The 15879-nt window shown below is 33.4% G+C and overlaps 1 protein-coding gene across 9 annotated transcripts in view; it reads right to left on the bottom strand.

The window, feature by feature from the left end:
• The window catches only part of MICU3 (mitochondrial calcium uptake family member 3), a 52076-nt gene that overhangs the window by 14288 nt on the left and 21909 nt on the right, over nt 1-15879 (bottom strand). For 3 of the 9 annotated variants that reach the window (XM_041715760.2, XM_030271150.4, XM_041715763.2), the window contains exons 7-11: nt 10921-10992; nt 9547-9585; nt 7100-7195; nt 2002-2099; nt 1516-1687 (exon numbers count right to left, since the gene is read on the bottom strand). In XM_041715760.2, coding sequence (XP_041571694.2) covers nt 1516-1687; nt 2002-2099; nt 7100-7195; nt 9547-9585; nt 10921-10992 — 477 coding nt within the window. The remainder of the gene's footprint in view (nt 1-1515; nt 1688-2001; nt 2100-7099; nt 7196-9546; nt 9586-10920; nt 10993-15879) is intronic. The other 6 variants (XM_072928223.1, XM_041715761.2, XM_072928222.1 and 3 more) reach the window with 3 other exon arrangements.

Genomic DNA, 15879 nt, shown 5'->3' with positions numbered 1-15879 from the left:
GACTAATACCTGTACAAAATAAAGTGTCTATATATTTACTTAGTATTTACCTTTGACATTCAAAGTATTTCTATAACTACAACTGTCATTATTTTTCAGTTTCCCAAATGATACTTACGTTATTGTTTCTACACAAGATCCAAAATGAGTGTTTTTTTGGTTTTTTGGGGTTCTTTTTGTTGTTGTTTTTGGTTTTGTTTTTGGTTTTTTTAGATTTCCATCTGGAACCATGCAGTTATAGCAGTTCTGTTGCACTGTCTTGGCTCTGAATATTGAAAGCTGCACAGACCTTTTACAGCAGTTTGATCTGAGCACCTCAGTGCCTATACCAGGAACTTGGAAAGAGTGACTGAGCAGGAACTCTGATCACAATCTTAACCATATCATCTGACACCTAATCTGGTCAAAAGAGACAGCCCTGCTTTCCCAGCTATATTTAACACTCAGTGACCCTAATGCTGTACAACCACAGGAAGAATCAGATAATCCACATATCTGAACATAAAACTGTTGATTTTTGGAGTGTGCTTCTATCAGGTCAGTTGACTGATCTTACTGTGAAAACTGAAATTAAAATGTCATTCCTCAAATAAAAACAAAACCTAAATAAACTGTTCAAACTGATGTATTACTTTTCTTTGCAAGCTCTGCTGTCAATGCTATTAAAAGATATAGCTATTGAAAGAGTTAGATTCCTAGGACAGATTAATCTGATTTTCTGTAAACATGAACAGAAGTATATCCAAAACATCTCTTGTTTGAAGGGCTACTTTTAACATTATCCTATAGATTATCCCTGATGCATAGTTTCTACTACATTTGTCTCAGATACACTTCTGACAACATATTTGTTGTTAAACAAATAATGACTATCTACCTCCTGACCTTTACTGTTTATATTACAATTTCTGTCTCTTCAGTCATTAAAAAACCCACACACCCAACAATAATTACAAGCAATTCACTGATAAGACTATAAAACAGTAAGATAAAATGTGATGTTATTTCTAAGGAGGTACATTTGTGTACCTCAAGAGAATATGGGCAAAGTCTTCCTCACTGATGGTGTTCATCCCGTTAGAGTAGGAAAGGAATTCTATCTCTAGAACCTCAGTTTGAAGGTTATCCATAACCTTCATATATGACTTTATATACTTGCAGTGGCAGTGGAAGGAAGAAGGAGAGAAAGAGAGAAAGAGAGGGGGTTTTGATAATTCATTGCTAGAAAATTTTTATTTTAATGGTTTTTGCAATTTAACCTGTTTTATCTATCTGTTATGTTCTATCTAAACTTCAACAATACTACTAGCTAAACCCTATGGAATATTCCATAGAATACGGAATTCTATGCTATTTACTCTTCTATATTTTATTCAGCAAGTAATCTGAAAAAAACAGGCATGCAGTTTATGATCAAAATAAAATCCTGGTGCTAAGTAACTCAGTACAACAAAGCTATGTTTTCATGTTAATGACACCTGGACTGCACGCTGTGGTCCACTGCTAAGCAATTACCTTTTCTTCAGGAATACTGCCACGCATGTTTTCCAGGTAACTTGATGTATTTTCCACATTTGTGTACCTCAAGAGAATATGGGCAAAGTCTTCCTCACTGATGGTGTTCATCCCGTTAGAGTAGGAAAGGAATTCTATCTCTAGAACCTCAGTTTGAAGGTTATCCATAAATCTAAAGCACAAATAAAATGTTAAGAAATTGTCATACTTTATATTTTTACTGTTCATGTCCTTAAATAAGGACAGGGCTGGGATATAACCTTTCCACCCCAAACTACCTAAAATTTCCAGCAACACTGGAAGAGGACTTTTTATTATTGGGCCACTTACTGTTTTATTTTGCTCTTTGTGTATATAACACACACAGAGGGAACATAACCCGTATAAACATACCTGCATAAGCTATGCAAATAGTAATGTATTACACACTAATTAGAACAAGTAAACAAGTATTTTTTACAAGGAATTAATTAAGTTGAGACTCACCTATAAAAATCTTCAAAGTTCAGTTCAGCTTTTCCTTTCTTGCCAAAAAAGTGTACAAGCAGTGTAGTATCTGACGAACTTGTAATATCATCAGCACGCTTGAATATTAGAATAAAAAATAATTAAAGGCCATGATTGGATCAGATACAGAAGTATAATTATAATGGAATTTTCAATTAAGAGTTTGTATTTTATGTTTGTAGTCTTTGAAAAGATTTTAATATTGCAATCCATTACATTAATTTTGTCATGCAATTTTCACACAAAGTAAAAATAGCTGTTAATTGCATTTAGTAGAAAGTAGTTAAACTAACAGAATGATGTCATGGAAGCTGCAGTGAAGGGGGAAAAGGTATGAAAAATAAAACCAGAAACTTGTGAGGAAAAAAGTAATCTCGTCAGTTAAGGTAAACCATAAAATATAACTCCCTTTGTACACAATCTCACTTCCCTTCTACTATGAAACTACAAAGAAATTAAAGTACATTAGTTCATATACTCTTATTCCATATTACAAAAGTAAGTATGGGATTGTGTTCCAAAATCACATCAGTTAGGTGTACTTTACATGATCCTTTTCTGTAAGTTGTAGATAGCTACATGTTAAATGTTATTGCCTAAATACATTTAAACCACCAGAATGATTAAATATTTTGAAATAATGAAGCAATATTTGGATTACTTCTCTTAAGACTGTTCCTCGTGTACCGGGTTGTGCTCTCTGCGCAGGACTGGAATCTCTGAATATGTATTAATACTTTTTCCTTAATAAATAACAAAGGTTTTGAGGGCCAGAATTAGAAGAGAAAGCCAACTAATTTTGACCATTTGTAATAGCACAAGTTGTAAACAGGAATCCAAACAGAAGCAACTATCATCTGTGTATAGTGATTGCATAATATTCCACTTTTTTTACTAAATATTCATTGCCCTTAATTATTGTATATATGCATTGTTTTTCTTCTTTGAAAAAGAAGTTCATGATACACACTGAAGAGCTAAAGAATAATTCAGTAATATAAGGTTCTTGAATAAGCCACAGTAGCTCAACATGACACTGTCCTCCTGGAATTAACATGCTTTTGCCAACATTAGAAATTTAAAAAGTAATGTATTTGGTCTCCTTACTGCACCTACTCAGAGATTACCTCCCATCCAAGCTCTCATTTTTCTTATAAAGAGAAGACTTTACGAAAAGCAAAGAGTAGTAGAGCAGTCTCTGCTCTTCCTAGGCAAGCTACCACCCATTAGAAAGTTTGTCTGACTCTAGTGTTACAGTACAAAGCAAGGCACAGTACAGAAACCTTGCAAATATTTGGAAGATGTAACAGTAATAATTTAGCACCATAATGATACATTATGACCCTGTGGGATCTACCACAGGTACAGAAAATTGTTTATACAGCTCTATAAAAACCTATACATATAGACCTGCAAGCCACACTTTAGTTCTCAATAGTTCTTTAAGACTATTTCTTCACTGAAGAGGCTATAAATTTGTAACAAAGAAACTCTAAGTGAAGAAACCAGGAAAAAATTTTGAACAATATGCAAGAGTTCAACATCATGATAAACCATGTATCATGAAAAAGCATTTCACATTTATATTCTCTAAAATACACTATATTATTTTCAAATTTACATACTGATTTGTAAAAAACCTAAAGTGCAATATTCATTAAGAGTATTTATGTATCAACAACAAGGAAAAACACAAGGCAGTAACAATACAAATCCCTTCCTTTCAGCATCCTATCTAAAGAACTGAGAGAGACTTTTCTGTTCTTTAGTATAATCAGTTTAGGATTCTCAAGATTGCATTTCATGTACTCTAGCTTCCTCTTTATTCTCATATTCTTCTCCAGGGAGAAATAAGATGACATAGTGTATATAAAGGTAGAGATATTTCATGCCCTACAATTTAGAGAGCTCAGCTCTTCAAGTGAGCAAACTAATACAGAAAAGTAATCACTATTTGTCTTTTAATATTGTTATCCTCCACTACAGGACACAATACACTGAAATGCAGATACCCTGATTTCTTATGTCTTTTAAGCAATTAAATCCCTGAGCACATTCAAACAATTTCCCTCAAGTACACTGAAAAGATATCAAATGTTAAATTACAGCCTTTCATCTCGCAAAAACATTTCAAAACCTTAGTCTTAGGTTGCATTCGCTGATATCTAAAGAACTGTTTAAAAAAAACTACAATCTGTAAGTCTTTTCACAATTCCCACTTGGTTGGCCTCTCTAAATGAAAAAACCCCAAACAAAAACCTCACTGCAGAAACTCAATCTAATATGGCTCTCTGAAGAACTGCAGGCAACTGAAAATTATTCCTGTACCCCTTCTGCATTGATAGCATTAAATAAATTCTCTTTTATATGGTAAAGGATAAAACCAGAAGCTTTAATCATTTAAATCTATTAGTTATTTCTCATGATAAAATTAATTTTATTTTATTTTCAATGCAAATTAAATTGCCTCACCCATTTCTATGTATACAAATATAAGCCTCAATTTTGATCAAATATATTTTGTAGTCATTTAAATGAGAATAAAATAATTGTCATTTTTCTTTACCTTTACACTAACTGATATACAAATGCAGGTAGAGAGACAGACTGAAGACAAGTGTTTCAATCACTTGACTGACTTGCTGAAAAATGGCAATATCTTCTCCTTTCTATTTTCTAGCCTGAATTGTGTAAAGTCTATTTATTTTGTATTCTGCAAAATTAATTTCAAGTTTTTGATTAAAAAGGGTTGACTAATGCTTATGAGCATTGATTCCACTTTTACCAACATATCCCAGTAATTAAGTATGTATCTTATGATTTGATTTAATAAGAGCTTTCTTACTGCAAACTCTTGATTTTTCCAACAGTGACAACTAACCTACTGATTTCCAGTTTCACTTAGTAATTTACGAATAAACCCTAAAATTGAATTTAGTGGTAATTGCCATATTCCAACAGGACAGTGGAATTGCTAAATTAGTAAGAGCAGAAACAGTATTATACACGGTCCTAGAGAACACTAGATGTGATAAATAACTTTACTCTCCCAAAGAGACCTTTTGATTCCCATAGCAACAAACCTTATTTACTGTCCTTTTCAACTTACACAAAGACTTCTCAAAAGCCTATGAAACAACACAGACCCCAATGTCACCTTGCTTTATAATCACTTTCTTACTACAAATAGCTATAATATTCAGATGCAAGAATACCTGGGTGAGATAAGGATATGGATGAAAGCCAGCTGGCTCAAACCAACAAGATAAAGATAATTAAAGTGTGAAGTGGGAAATTGTCAGTGGAGAAAATGCAGAACATGATTTTTCTTCAAAAAATTATTTACAAGGCTTTTTATACACTTTACAGAGAATTTAAATCACTACTAAGTATAGTTGCTATTAAGCTTCAATTACAGTATAGTTACAGATATTAGTCTGAGGCATCAGATACTAGAAAACCTCCCCCTCCAAATTAAACGTGTGTAGAGATTACCTAATTTAAATCCATGTATACTTCGAACGGAATTAATGCCCAATAACTGTACACTAAAATAACATTTCATTCAGAAAGCTCAATGCCCCAAGCTTCTTGAATAATCAGTGAAATTAGAAGCCTCTCCCCTCTATGTCGCCTTATCTGATTAGACAAGAGCACTGATATTCTGGATTTTAAAATTTGGCGGAATAAATTAGGATTAATAACTGGATTAACAGTTCAGAAGCTCATCAATGTAGGAGCAAGGGAAGATAGGATGGGTCTACTGCTTTATTGCAAGATTACTATGTATATGTTACTACTATGGATATTGCTATAAATATTGTTGTAAAAATTCTGTAACACCACATTTTGATTTGTTGAAGGGATATGAACACAAGCTGAGAGAAATACGGAAAAGGCTTATTTGATACCTAGGAAATGTAGGCTCTACCTTAAAAGAAAAATCAAATACTTTATTTTGTTTGGCCCATAATTAAAATTCAAATAAATTTAAACAGGGCTATGACTGCATTTATGAACACAACCATGAGTATGAAGATTAACACTAAAGAAGAAAAAGCCCTATGAAAATGAATGAACAGCAGACTGATATAAAGGGACTATGAGTAAATTTAGCCTGGAAATTAGAAATAAGTCCATCAAAGTCCTCAGATTATTCAATAGCTTCTGAAGAGGAGCAGCAGGGACAAAACACTAATTACTTTTAATGTGAATCCCACATTGCTTCCAAACCAAGGAAAAAGACTGTTTTACTCTGGAGGTCAGTTTCAGTTTCTTCTTTTCTCATTATGATCCTGCTTAGGGAACATGGAACTCTGAGACCAGAGTTAGTGGGGAGTTGCTGTATGTTCTTAATGCCACTACCAAGCAAAGCAATCACTCTCACTCTGTGGGGCACACAAAAGCATACATTATCTAGTCTTCTGACCCTCTGAAATGATAAATACAAAGAAATATCTAACTTAGTTATTTAGAAGCAGATCATGAAACAAGAATTATTAGAATTTATAGCATTATGGAAATTAATTTGACAGCTCAGCGGTATTTCTAGACCTCAATAATGATTGTGTAATATAAAAAAGATGGACCAATGTTTTGGTTACCTTAAAACATTCCTGGCTTTCTCCAATAATTAAATCAATCTTTGCATTATACGTTTTGTGAAGATTGGCTCTGATAAGATACGTAAAAAGCACATAAATATGTAAAGATTAAAAGCATAAAAAGTTGTCATTTTACTGGACTACGTCTAAATGACAAAGGTTTCCTGAATTACTTCTCTGTGAACTGCCATGACTATTAGTGTTAGCAATGCTGCTTATAGTGAGGACTGAAGAAGACTTCATCTTCCAACTCTTTCAAAAGGTAACTTTGCTTTTTCTTGGCAATAACAACCCTCAGTTATCACACTGTATAGAACCAAATGCATTTGATCTGAGAACTTTGAGGTTTAAAACAAAAAAGTAATTAAAAGGAGAAGAAGAAACAAGGTGCATAATATAAGAAAGCAATCAGAACAGAATAAATAAAATAGCAGTCTGTTTATGGAGCAGAGACCAGAGAGGTTGTTTTATACCTCAGCAAGGTCTGAAAAGAGTGCTTGGCTTGTGCTACGTCTCAAAGTATCCCAATAGCTTCTGGGGACAAGGTCCTCTCCTTCTGTTTTAAGAACCTGCAGTTTCAAGAAGCACAATTGTTTGAAAAACAAAAAACAATAGAAAAACCATTTATAAACTTTAAAAATATTTTCTAACTGATCTTCAAAAGCAGGGCTTGGTTCTCTTGCTTCTAGACAGTGACATTTTAATGAGTTACATGACACTCTGTAAATGAAAGGAACACTGGTCTATTATAGCTCTTTGCTTAATGCTCTTGGCTGCACTGAAAGTATCACCCAACTCCATCTACTGAAACAAAATAAATTCAAGGAAGCAGAAATGAACATATTTACTGAAAGTATACATATCAAAATGGCCATTTAAACTCAGCATTTTGCCAGCGTTTTTTTCTATCAATTCTGTTTCCATAAAACATTAATTTATATACTTATGAGATTATTTTTTTCATTGGTAAAATAAAAAATATCACCATATAACTAGTTACAGAAAATAATTTAATATAATATTTATGATGACATCATTGCACCAACAAAGAAAGGCAAAAAACAAGCCTAATAAGTTCAACTTCAACTGTAACACACTTACCAGGAAAACACCATCCACATCTGATGAGCAAACTCACCTTGTCATGAGAATGAACACCACATTCTTTTATACATACAATTCTATATTTATCTATTTTAAGTATTCACTGAATTTGTTCTCTTACTGGAGTTACTTTAGTCAATTGAATTAGTACTTCTGGCTGTGCACATTTCATTTCCATTACATGCATCACGCCGCAGTTATCATGTTCTGGTCGGCATTTGGCCAGTGAAAGCACTCATGCAGTACATGCCAAAGCAGTCTTAGACACAAATGCAGTATGCACCAGAACATGACTTGAAAGAATTAACCTACGCAAATGAAAATACTAAAATATTTAACTCATTTAAAACATCACCCTATGCTTTTTATGGCCTATGGACCTCAATGCATTTATAAAAACTAGAACTGATTTGTCAGATGAAGCGAGGAGAAGGGCCTCCGGCATGAGAGAGCATATTGGACTATCCCAGAAATTTTAGAGTTGCATCTCCTTGGAACCTGGGTATCTTCAACTCCTCAGGACATGAAGGGTAACAAAAGACTGCTACACTTCTTGTTTCAGTAGGAGAAATAGAACCTAAAATATCTATTTTTGGAGATGAGGGATTTACTAAATTCCTATACACCTGGGTCTCCTTTGCATGGAGATCACCATTCAGATAGTAGGAAGGCAAAAAATACAGGACACTTCTGGGCATTATCTTGATAATGTGCTTGGGCATTGCTGCAGTCCAGAAGACATTTTTACTGAAGCTGAAAATTATATAAATAGAATACCTAACTAGTTTAGTTTCAGTTTGAAACAGGAGGAAGCATGGGAATATAGCAATCACTGTTCATCAAGTTTTGCTACAGTAGAGCCTGATATGAAATTTATTGAATCATAGGGCCTTGCATATCATACTTCATTTTTGCACATCATTGCAGTACGCACATCATGTAAACTGCACATTTTAATTCAACAGACTTCCTACAATTGGAGCATATAGCTCCAATTGTAGATGCCAACTTCACAAGAAATAAATCTGTGCATTTCTGTGAATAATTATATAACAAAACAATTATTTAAATTGGAATTTCACTAGTAATCTAATTCTCCTGGATCCAATCCTGTCATTTGGAATATCACAATAATGCCACAACAAGATGAATTCTTCTATTTAAACATAAAATCCATCTGTTTTTATAAAACTGTTTTACTTCCACCATGATCCAGAAATTAATCAGGTCATGATGAAGACATTAAAAACCTCAGAAGATCTCTGTCTGCTTCTCTTTTTCATCCATCAAAAATTATTGTAAAGACATTTACTATCACCTAAGTAATACAGGGAATATTTTCTGTAAAATCCTTTCCTAGTTCAGCACTGAAAGTTCTTATGTATTTTTTCTGTAGGTGAAGCATAAAAATAGGAAGCTCTCTTCAGGTTTCTTTTTGGGAAGCAACAAAGAGGTGAAGGATTCAATTGACTAATTATTCACACTATACACAAGGAAAGAATGAGATGGATCAAATGACTCATGCAGGATGACTTAATTTCACACATTAATTAAAAATATGCCTACAATTTATTGAAATGCACTTTGTACTTTCCCTTAAAAATACTGTTGCCTCCATGCCTCCATTTTTCATATAGAGCAACCTTTCCTCCTTGTTGCATGCAACAATCTTTTATGCAAGTCAAGAATCCTCACATATTTACTGATTAGCAGAAATAATTTACTTGATGAACAAGATAAATACAATAGATTTTCTTATATCACATTATTTCATCTCACTGGTGAAGACTGCATCAAGTGAAAATAGAGTACATACACTGTTAGTAGGAGTGTGATATCCATAAAGTTGAAGACGCTGACATACAGCGAAAATGGGCCAAGCCAAGTATCACATGTCAGAATGAAGACAAAAGAAGGGGGAGAAAAGACAACAGAATAGGTTAAGACAAGCAAACCTTTACTTTATATATGTATTATGATTTTTGTTTATTTGTTTTCAAAATGGCAATGAAGGAAAACATGGTTTATTTTCAGTCTTACTCTTCATATTTTCGAAAGAGAAGTACAGATTTTAGAGATTACCCTCAGGTCTTATGTGCCACTTTGCAATCTTTACGTTCTTCAAAAGCACTTCCTTTACATATAACATTTTTCTTTGTTCAAAATAAACTGTCTCTGAGAGAATCAACAACTGAACTACAGTTTTGAAAAGCTGAGCAGGATAGTCTCTCTGGGTGGGAGGAAAAAAATCATTTTTTTTTCTCAGGGAAGGTTTAAAAAATAATAATTCTTGAAAATCATACTTCCTGTGGTTTCTGGGACAAAGATCTGAGACTGAGCATTGATGTTGGACAAAGTATAATGGACACTGAGAAGCTCTGCTGATATGTCAAGATGTTTCTTATAATAAGGAATTTTTTTCTATAAATATGCAAATTGCAAATGAACATAATTTTTTTTTTCTGCTCTCTGCTTGGCAAAGATTTGTCCCTGATATTTACTTTTCCAACAGTGAAAGAAGTACCTGTTACTGCTGCCATCCTTCAGACAAACCACCACAGACTCATTTATTTATAACTTACATTTTTATTAATTTGCATGAAATGCAAATTTAACATTATGTGAATACCCAATATTCCACAAAACTCTATTCAAATTAACATATTTTGCACTGGTTGTAAGCATAATTTAGTAAGAATTTAAATTTTAATATAAAATCTAAGTTCAGTTCTAACATTTCATAATCTATTATAAAACTACTATGTGGATAACAAGCATCAGGATCAGTAGGACACATGAACAACTTCAGTTAGTTCTAAAAGCAAGTGTGTAACTTGGTCTTCCCACTGAGATCTCTCACTGTCACGGACAGTAACACTGGCTCATTACTATTTGCTTTTCCCTAGATTTCTAAATTCCAAATGGAATCAATTCTACTGTCATAACATCTACTATAGCATTTAAACACTACTTTTTCCTTCATATAAACCACTTAACTTTTTCTCCCAGTAACTACAGTTTAGGCTAAATATTACTTTTCTTCTACATGTAAAGTTATGCCTATTCTTTTAACAATATGAATTTAGTGTTTTAAAAAAATGATCAGTGACATATATACACACATAATTTTGTACTACATCAAAAAAATCCCAAACAAACGACCAGGTTCAACTTTTCTGATTTTACTTACCAGCATTGCACGTTTTTCTTCATCTCCCCTTTTTTCTCTCTTCTCGTTTTTTTTCCTGAAGATCTCTTGGAGCTAAAAACCAAACCATTTTGTTCATATTTAGTGTTCAGCCTGTTTTCACCTGCATAACAATATCCTTCACCATAAGGAACATTACAAACAATATTAAAATGCAGTTCTTTACTGTAATATCAGAGTTCAATGATGCTTTATTGTTCATACTTATGCAGTCATATTCCTTCTATGACTTAAACCATCACACAGAAAGGGAAAAAGGAAATATTTTTTCCCACAAAGTAAGGGTAACAATTCTACTTGGGAGCACAATACGAAGAATGTCCTGTTTAGCCAATCTGGCCAATATAAAAAGGGGAAGTTCCACCCCTTTTCACCACCTCCAGGCACATCCTTTAGTGTCAGGTTCTAATTAGTATCTCTCTGGTTACTTAGTCACCTGGATCAATCTTTTTTTCACATTAGTTTCCAGCCTGATCAGTTCTTACTCCTGCTGGCACAAGGGAGGGGTAGAAACACCTGGTGGGGGTGAAACATTCCCCTTCAGCAGCAACAAACTACTACTCAAGAGTAATTTATCAAGTACCCTTTCTTTTCAAGTCTGTTCAAAGAATACCTTCAGGTCTTGTAAAATACCCCTTTCACAACTATCTCAACATGAAGAGCTTTAAACATGACTTCTGAGAAAACCTCAAATACAAAATTTCAAACATACAGATTCTTAAGCATATGTACTTTTGTAAAGTCTTCAGAGTAAGAACTGGATTATACTTATCTTTCTCTGCAAGTATCTGTTTTATTTAGGTATTTATAGTAATACCAATTAATGTTCCCAAACCATTAAAGAAAGGTCTCACAGTGTTTAGCAATAGAAGAAAGTATTAACTATGATATCATCTAGGTCTCTACCGGACCTTCAGCTTTTAAAAAAACTGCGTGTGAAAATATCGTACTGTCTCATGTAGCATTTGTTATCCTCTAAGTGGGCTGGAAAAAGACTAAACCCTGATCTGAGAAACTTGTCCAACCTAGAATATGGTATTTTCAGAACCAAACACCTTGGCATACAGACACAATTGTGGGAGTCCTTTCAAAGGAGCAATTTTACCTACCAGAAGTCTGGTAAAATCTGATAATGTAACGGCATGTACACAGAGCTCCAGAGGGATTGGAATGTGAAACATAAAGTGTGTGTGATACATTTTGCAAGGAAATTTTCCAAATTAAATTTCAGAATATCTTTACTTCAGAGAAGGCAGATGACTAAGACAAAGAAATCAGCAAGCTTTACTGCAGGGGTATGACAACACTAAAATGAAAGAATTGAGTGCTTAGTGATTAAGTAGCAAACACTACATTTATAAACAAAACTAATTTATAAACAAAATTTTATTAATTTCCAAAGTTAACTACTAAGCTCTGGAATTTCCTATAAGGCAAATACAGATCAGAACACTTTGTGTATCACAATACCTATTTTTGAGTATGGGATAAATTTACAGAGCTTGGTAAATTTTTTCAAATTTTTTTGCAAACCTACAGGCACAAGTTACTGTAGCTTAGGCAAACAAGGAAAGAGTCATGATAGGATAGAATTCAGTTCACAACCCAGAACAATGCAAAGAAAAAGGTTAAATGAACAGAGAGAAATAGAAAGAAAATCCCTTGTGAAAAGTGAAGTGACAAGCCATCAAGCAGGAGAGAAGAGTGGCAGTAATTGAAAAACCAAAAAAGACCAGTAAAAAGCAAGGCATCCTTGGATGTATTTCCCCCACCACAGAGGCAAAAGAAGTAGGATTCTGTTGCATGCATTATTAAAGCCCTTGCTAAACTTCTGGAAATGGATCTTTTGTTCAGAAAGAGTGCTATAGGATACCAGTGACTGAAAAAAGTGAATGCAAAAAGGGTCTAGGAGTACTTTCATAGGAACATTGTTTGAAACAGGATAATGAGATTGACTGCTGAAGGCAGCAAAAACAAGAGCTCCAGTAACAAGGCAACACAATCCTTCTGTTCCCTGACCTCACCCCTATGACATAAGCAAAGAGAAAAGCACAAACACCATAAAATTAGTTTGCAAAAACAATACAGCTGTTATCAGAAAAATTAAGCATTTTCCAACTCTTCACTTACACACACAGTTTCCTCAAGAATCACATAACACGTGACCTCTAAACAAAGCTCTTCAAAGTCTCTTTAATTGTAAAACTGAATAGCACGTACTATCAATTTTGCAATAGCTGCCTGTTTTTGATGGATAAATATTTTGCAAATGTTGGGGTGGTTCAAATGGCAACTTTTGAACAGTCTCCTTCTTTCAGGCACACAGGATATGATACATTATATTCAAGAAAGGTAAGGAATGACGCCAAATATATGTTCTGGGGTTAGTTCTATCATAGCTGCAGTATCACTGAATCAACTTCTATTTTCATATATACTTTTATTACACAAAAATCTATCTATCTATTTTAGTATTTTTCACTTCAGATCTCAAATTCTGACTTAAGAGTTACAATCTAATTTTGGAAGGATCTCTGACACCTAATGAAGCAGAGTTGCACTCAAGTTTAATCTATATAAACTTGTTAAATACGACCATAGGTAGGGGACAGTATAGCCAATGTTTAAAAATTCTACTTCCTTTCTTTTATCCACCAAGTCTGCTAACAGAAATAAGGAGAAACTTTAGTCAAGGATCATGATAGAGAACAAATACATAGCAGGATGTGAAGAGGACTATAAAAGCATAGTTAGAAAGAAAAATGTAATATGTATAGTTAAATATTGTCCTTGTTTCCCATTTTACATGCTTATTTTATTTCATTTTCAGCATCATTTTCTGAAAGACAAAGCCTCTTGCTTCAATTTCCTCCCATTTAGCTGTTGTAATGGAAGCCTTTTCTTCTTTTAGAACAAACTTGTCAGCCTATTCCACCACATTCTATTTAATTAAATCATGAAAGATGCTTGCTTTTTTTTTCCTTCTTCCTTTTTTTTCCCCTTTTGTTATTTAATCCAGTGTTTGCTGGATTGTTCCTCCAACGGGAGAAAATGTTTATTAAGAATTAGTACATACGAGGATGTGTAAATTTAATAACAGAATAGAAAAAAATGACCAGCGTGCCACAAGTGGTGTCACCTTACAAAATGAATTTGGAATTTGAGAAGACACCTATTCTACTTAAGCCATGTCACCAGAACAAGCCCCCAGATCTCTAATCTCACCTCCCTGAAAAGGAGACTTGAGGGAAGTTCAGCATGTTAAGGAGAGTTTCTTCCATATTTCTATTTTCTTCAGGTTAGCATAGTTTATTTGAACAAACTAAGAAACCACAGACAGAAAACTAGGTCATCTTTATTTTAAATAAATTGGGCTCTGACACTTAAATACATTTCCATATGTCTCTCATTTTTTGTATTTTTTCTTTGTATTTTTTTATATCATTATTTGCTCCATCTTTTTCAATAAGGCACTGGGCTTTTTCTCATGTGTACTCACTGTATTTCTTTATAAGCTCAACTACACAAAAATCTATGGAGAGAAAATTTATGTCTTTTACACAAATATATTTTTCCAACATCTGATTCAAAATATTGCATTAATCATCTGTACTTTTTCAGTAGAAAATTAATGCCTTGTGTAGTCTTCAGAAAGTTTGTCTACACCACTAACCACAGAATTTTAAATGTTAATTTCTAAAGAAAAGTCAAAACCTATGTCCACCATAACTGAGTGCTTCAGAGTTATCCCAGACAGCTGCTGCCTATGGACACTTACTAAATTCAGAGATCTCTGGTTTATGGTGCACTTTTTTAGCATAACGCCACACAGTTATTGTAAACTCAGAAGTTCTAACTTTGAGTGGTCAATTTTCTGCATTTCTTTTTTTAATGATCAATCACTGGCATTTATTTAGAATAGCATTAATTGTTTCTCCCATTTCATATGAAATCAGTAAATTAAATGAACATAAATAAAAAATAGCCCTCTTAGTGCAAGATCATTCTCCTGAACTTGGTGCATCCTACTACCTGAAAAATTATGAAGTATTCAAATTTTAATTTGAATTATTATTGAATTGAATATAGAAGAGTTATCACTATAAAATGAATATATAGTGGATGACTTAGATTTTCAAAGATTTTCCCTCAAGCAACAAATTATTCTTCCTTTTCAAATCTCACCAACATGTGAATTTTTCTTTCAAAGCCTGAGCTTTTTAAAACTGTTTAGATTTCTAACTTGAAAAAAATAAACAACTCTGCTTATATAATTAATAAGACGAATTCACATAACTGCCTTTTCCAGTCATAAACAGAGTAAAGCTCTAATTTGAAAATTCTATCATTCAAATTAGTAATGTAACAAAACCTTGGATGCAACCAAACTACTGCCAAGTTCTAGGTACCCTGCCATCTGTCTCAAAGCATGTGGAAAGCATTCAGGTCAAAGTCAGTTTCACTTGTAGGAAAATTCTCCTTAAAAAGAACTCACTGAAGCCCAGCTTAGCAAATTGCTTCAGCATATGGATTTATGGGGTAAACTAGATATATGTACAGCATGTTTTATTTCATTACAAATCTTATCAAAAAGAAATTATGTGACAGTTTCACATTATGTCAGTCAATATTTTTGGGTCACTAGTGATTATCAGCAGAATGAATGGCAAAGTGAGGTGGTCTTCCAGCAAAAGATTATTTTACAAGCCTTTCATCATTACAGCAATTAAGTAACTCTGCTAACCATTACAACATTTCTATTACTTTAATAGCCTATCTGTAACTACATCAGCAATTAGAACATGCAGAATAAAAACCAGAGTTAATGTTAAAAAATAATTACATACAAGACTCCTGTGCACTCTAAGAACGAACTTCTATTTTCAGTTTACATTGTAATAACTCTCTATACTAAATCAGGCAAATAAACAACTACATTCA

This window comes from Taeniopygia guttata, chromosome 4 (genome assembly GCF_048771995.1).
Source record: "Taeniopygia guttata chromosome 4, bTaeGut7.mat, whole genome shotgun sequence".
Taxonomy (NCBI): domain Eukaryota; kingdom Metazoa; phylum Chordata; class Aves; order Passeriformes; family Estrildidae; genus Taeniopygia; species Taeniopygia guttata.
The sequence above is the reverse complement of the archived record's forward strand: the minus strand, read 5'-3'. Positions and strand labels throughout refer to the sequence as shown.